Source organism: Octopus bimaculoides, chromosome 14, assembly GCF_001194135.2.
Source record: "Octopus bimaculoides isolate UCB-OBI-ISO-001 chromosome 14, ASM119413v2, whole genome shotgun sequence".
Lineage (NCBI taxonomy): Eukaryota > Metazoa > Mollusca > Cephalopoda > Octopoda > Octopodidae > Octopus > Octopus bimaculoides.
Window position 1 is genome coordinate 24625879 of NC_068994.1, and position 5418 is coordinate 24631296.

The following is a 5418-nucleotide window of genomic DNA, read 5'->3' on the forward strand; positions in this document are numbered from 1 at the left end:
GACTCATTACATAACCTAAACCTCCACACTGACTCATTTCACAAGCTCCACATAATAAAACAACGGCTATCTAGTCCAACGAAAATGCTTTTTCTTGTATTTGTTGCTCCATTCTCCAAGTAAATACATAAACTACGGTTTAAGCAACATATTACCTGCCTCTGGACGCCCTCTTCCCAAGACGGTACCCATACAGGTGATCCCCAGGAGTGCCTCCGGATTTAAACATCCCTGGTTGTTTGGATGCTTCAGACTACCCCTGAAGGATCGAGGCAAACCTACCACTTACCTATATATATATATATATATATATACATATATTATAGCTTCAGGCCGACCAAAACCTTGTGAGTGGATTTCGTACATGGAAACTGAAAGAAGACTTGTATATATGCGTATATTTGTGTGTGTGAGTGCACGCGTGCATGTGTCTGTGTTTGTACCCCTACATTGCTTGACAACCGATGTTGCTGTGTTTACATTCTCATAAAAGATACTGATAGCATAAGTACTAGGCTTACAAAGAATAAATCCTGTGGTCAATTTCTTTGACCAACGGTGGTGCTCCAGCATGGCCACGGTCACATGACCGAAACAAGCAAAACAATAAAAAAAACTATGCTATTTTAATCCCAAGCAAGGCCAGGTTGTTAATTATTTAGACTTACAAAATGTGAAAAAATATATATTACCATGAAAAAAGCCATAAAAAATTGCAGACGATATTTACAATTCTGCAAATATGCGGTGGTTTATTAGCAATTATTAGATCTGCGAATAACCAGGACCACGAATGCTGAACCACGAATAAGCTGGGGTAGACTATACATATATGTACATATGCTGGAATGACAAAACAGAAAGCCCAAGGGAAATAACTACCCAGAAATATTGTCTACATGGAAAATAGTAACTAATGTGGCAAACATTACAGCTTTAATTAATCAAAATGATATCTGTGTAGGGGAGTGGTGAACACTAAACAATATTTAAATTACCCAAAGTTAAGAGCAATAGCTAAAAAAAAAAAATTTTTTTTAAAGTTGATGCATGGAAATCTGAATTAATTCAAATTATGTTGCATCTCTAAACAAGAAACCTAATTCTGCTTGAGTGATTGACCTGCTGGCTCAAATCCTACTTCATCAGTGGAGGAAGTGCTGCCAGCTGTAAAAACAATTACTCCAGTAAAAACATTTCAACCATAATTAAATGTAAAACAGAAATAAAATGAAAAAGTATTTGTGGAGGAGGATGAACTGGAGACACCATATGGTATTCATTGTTAGTTAAAGCCAGCAATTGAAACCATGTGGTGCTCCCAAAAATAAAAAAAAATATCATAGTACAGCAATCTCCTGAAAGCTTCACTGTAATAGTGGGTGATGGATTTTGTAATGCAATACCTATTTTCCTATTTATAAAGTATGATAGTTTTCTATGATCTTTTTTTTAAAATCAAACTTCTATAACTAGGGTTTTTGTAATGTGGAGGATCTCTGTCATCAGATCATTGCACTGCTTTTTTGTCACAATAAGAAATCACTTTGCCTTGATTTTAAAAACTATTGTTGACTTTAACATTCTCCTCTGAAGCATTGTAGGCATGTTGAATTAAGTATCCCAAATACAAAATTTCAACAAAATATTTTAAACTCAATGTTTCTGAGAAGATAGTCTAATGCAACATAAAAATACATAAACTGATTAAAAAGATAAAGTTAAAATCCTCAAACATTATTCCATCAATGTTATTAACTGAAAAAGTACAAAATTGTTTGATGCATATTTCAAACTGAGCAGTACCTGAATGTTTAAACAAAAGTCTTCAACTTTTAACATTAAGAGTCACTTTGGAAACTCAGTAATTCCTCAGCCCTTTTTGACATTTCAGTTAGGTGCATTTTTCACTATTTGTTTGCAGTAAATTATGTATTGTAGACATTTTGCTTAAGGCTTATTGCGTAATATATTCATTAACATTATGCATTTTATGAAATATTGCAAAAGTAGCCTTTTCAGAATTATGCCCTGACCCAACCTGGGCCAGGATTCATCAGTTGGAAAACACTGCCATAAAGTCTTTGTACTTGAAAAAATTTAGGTGAGAAGGAAATGTTTAGACCTAGAAATAAAATAAAATCAAAGATAGGGATTTTAAATGGTAGCAAACATACCAGGTACTTGAATGGTTTTGTTGTTCACATTAGTTTTCATCCAAATAACATTTGGAACAGGATTTCCCATTACCTCACATGAGAGCACAACAATACCACCAGTTTTATTAGATGTGTGTTCAGGTCTACTTTTGATAACAGCAGGAGAAGGATCTAGAAGAAAAAATAAATTTAGATGGTATGCATTACAGATACAGAAAACGTCACATTAATAAAGTTCAATTTACATAATATGTGTCTAGTAACAAATACAATATGCTTAAACCCTTTGATACAAATCCAACTTAAATAGTCTCTGATTATGATATAAAACTTCTCATTTTAAAGTGTTTATATTAAAATTAGAACCTTCAATCAATATTTTATAAAAGAACCTTTTGGCTGTGCAAAATATGGCCACATGCGGTGCATCATGTCTAATCTCAGCCTTCCAAAACACCTCATTATGCTCATCAAGCAGCTTTACATTCAGCAAGTAGTCAATGTAACAAAAGAAAGTTGTATGGTTGTGTGCTTTTTTACCATATCCACTTCTAAAGCCAATCTGTTCTTTAGCTATTTCTTGTTCAAGGAATGATTTCAAACATTCTAGGATGATGACCAAAAGTATTTTATGTGCATGTGGTATCAGAACAATCATTCGATAATTCTCACACATAAGTAGGTCTTCCCTTTTGTGTATGAGTACATAGTCTGTTGTGCACCAGTTAGACAGCCACTTTTCCTCTCTTCAGATCATCAAGGCTGTATTCTTTCTCCATGCTTGTTCAACATCTACACTGAGTGGATAATGTGAGAAACTATACAAGATGATTGCATATTTCTAATCTAAGGTATGTAGATGATACTGTTCTACTTTCTAAGACTGAAGCCGGATTACAAGAAATGATAAATAGAGTTGAGAAGGTATCAAATGTGCATGGCCTTTATCTCAATCATAAGAAAACAAAAGTCATAGTAGTAGGATAAGAGAAAGAAAATGTTAACATCAAACTGCACAGTGAGAGGCTCAAACAGGTTGAATTGCACAAATATCTCGGATCCCAAATTTTTGATGAAGACATATGTAAAAAAGAAATTAGGACACAGTTAGCCATGACAAGAACGTCCATAGAAAAGCTTAATAACATCTGGACCAGCAAAAGTGTCCCAACTAAGTTAAAAACAAGGCTAGAGCAAGAAATCATTTGGTCTATAGGCATTTTTAATTGCAAAGTATGGAACCTGGACAAATTTGAAGAGAATATAAACATTATGTTTGAAATGTGGGTACATAGGGGAATGTTACATGTCTCTTACAAGGACCATTGGACAAATGAATGGGTGTTACAAGCAGGTGAAAGATGACAACACCTGAACATGGTGAAAAAACAAAAGCTCATCTATTATAGCCATATTCAGAAAAAGAGAGGTCTGGAAAACATTATCATGGAAGCAAAAGTGGAGAGTGTTAAATTAAGTGACAGGCAAAGAATGCAATGGATGGACAACCTCACAAGCTGGTTGGACAAGAGTGGCAAGGCAGCTGGGGAACTTGCACTTAATCAAGAAGACTTACATTGTAATGTCATCAATGTGCTACAGGCATACAGTACATGACAACAAATATTTTACTAAATCCTCAGAATTTCCAATTATTTTCAAAATTAATAGAAACACATCGGCAAGTGTTTCATACAAAATGCTGACATGGAAGGTTTAACACAATGAAAGTACCAAGTATTCTGTAACGTAACGCAATAATGAATATACAATGTAATATACTATGAGGTGACAGCACTAAGCAGTGATGTGTATAAGTACAGACTTGTTACCAGTTCAAATATGCTTTAAGCATATTCAAACCCATAAGAAAGCCATTCACTGTATTTCGTCAGGGAGAAAATTTCTTACTGTAAACAAATGGGTATAAATACACCAAATCAGCCCACAGCACTACCTGACCAGACCATGGAATCCATGCATTTCAGAGTGGCTATCTCTGAACTGGTTATCTCTTCAGCCACAGAAACTGGACACAGTGGCACTGTTGTGAAATATATTTTAATATGTCAATAAATAGATGTGCTGTATTGTGATTCCAGTGTGACAAATGTGTCACATATATCGTTATAATAAAAACAGGCAAGTTCAACACCACAAGAACAGCAGACATGTTGGGGCACCATGATAATAACACACATATTCTAATGTTACAGAGATACGAAAATAGTAGTTAAATCATGTTAACAGCAGGTGCATTGTAATAGTAAGGGTAAATATGTAGTTCAACTACATCAGTAGCAGAGTTGATGTTTTAATATTGCAGTCATAGTAAGTCTTATAACATTATGATAAAATATTTGAAACATTACTCATAATGGTCTTGTAACATTCAAATAAACTGTAACATCAATAACAGCTGGTATGATGCAAAACCCATTGTAACAGTACATGCAACAATGTATCATTATTCATATTTTGTAGGATTATGTATATTCTATTACATCCTAATGCAAGCATAGATTCAATTGTAGCATGAAAATGACAGTAAATAACTTGTTATACTATTGTAACTGTTGACAAGTTGTACCATCAGTTACAATAGATATTTTAGATAATAGTGAAAAATGTAATCTAGCAGTAGCAGTAGGTGCTAGTTGTAACACTATAACCAAGACAGTCTTCAAATGCTACAGTAACTGCAATTATGTACTACAATAAATATATATCACTTTAACAGTAGACAGATTCTACACCATATTTACAAGAGGTAATGTAACAGCAGCTGTCTGGTTCTCGTCATCATAAAAAAGACAAGACCAAGCTTTCAACTACCTAATCTTACCTTCTTTATATGGAATTAAGTGTTACATAAACTGTTTCAAAGAAAAGTCTCTGTCAAGCAATACTAATCCTAATATTGGACTAAAACGTCTATTACAAAAGTGATGAACATTTCATTATAGTAGGTCGTAGATGACTGATGTCCAGCTTCAGGTTAGCCCTTTATTAAGTCCTGTCATCAAAAGTTATTCCTGCTATGACCATTCTGTCTTTTATTTTCAAACATAATCTGTCTAGGACTACATAATTTAATGTGTCCTTTCTTTTTCAAGGTGGGTGTAATTTAGATATATTTGGTTAATATTTCTGAAGAGCTAAGTGACCACATAGTATGCTTTCTTGGTTCATCTGCATGAATAATGATTAGTTCACAGATCTGCAATGCTGAGTTCATGGCCTCCGTACAGTATAGTTA

The 5418-nt window shown here is 34.0% G+C and overlaps 1 protein-coding gene across 1 annotated transcript in view; it reads right to left on the reverse strand.

Moving 5' to 3' along the window:
• Nucleotides 1-2817, reverse strand: part of LOC106883763 (insulin-like growth factor-binding protein-related protein 1) — a 40380-nt gene extending 37563 nt beyond the window's left edge. The window contains exons 1-2 of the mRNA XM_014934883.2: nt 2700-2817; nt 2178-2330 (exon numbers count right to left, since the gene is read on the reverse strand). Of these exons, the coding sequence (XP_014790369.2) occupies nt 2178-2330; nt 2700-2817 (271 nt within the window). The remainder of the gene's footprint in view (nt 1-2177; nt 2331-2699) is intronic.
• Between the last annotated feature and the right edge of the window lie 2601 nt (nt 2818-5418).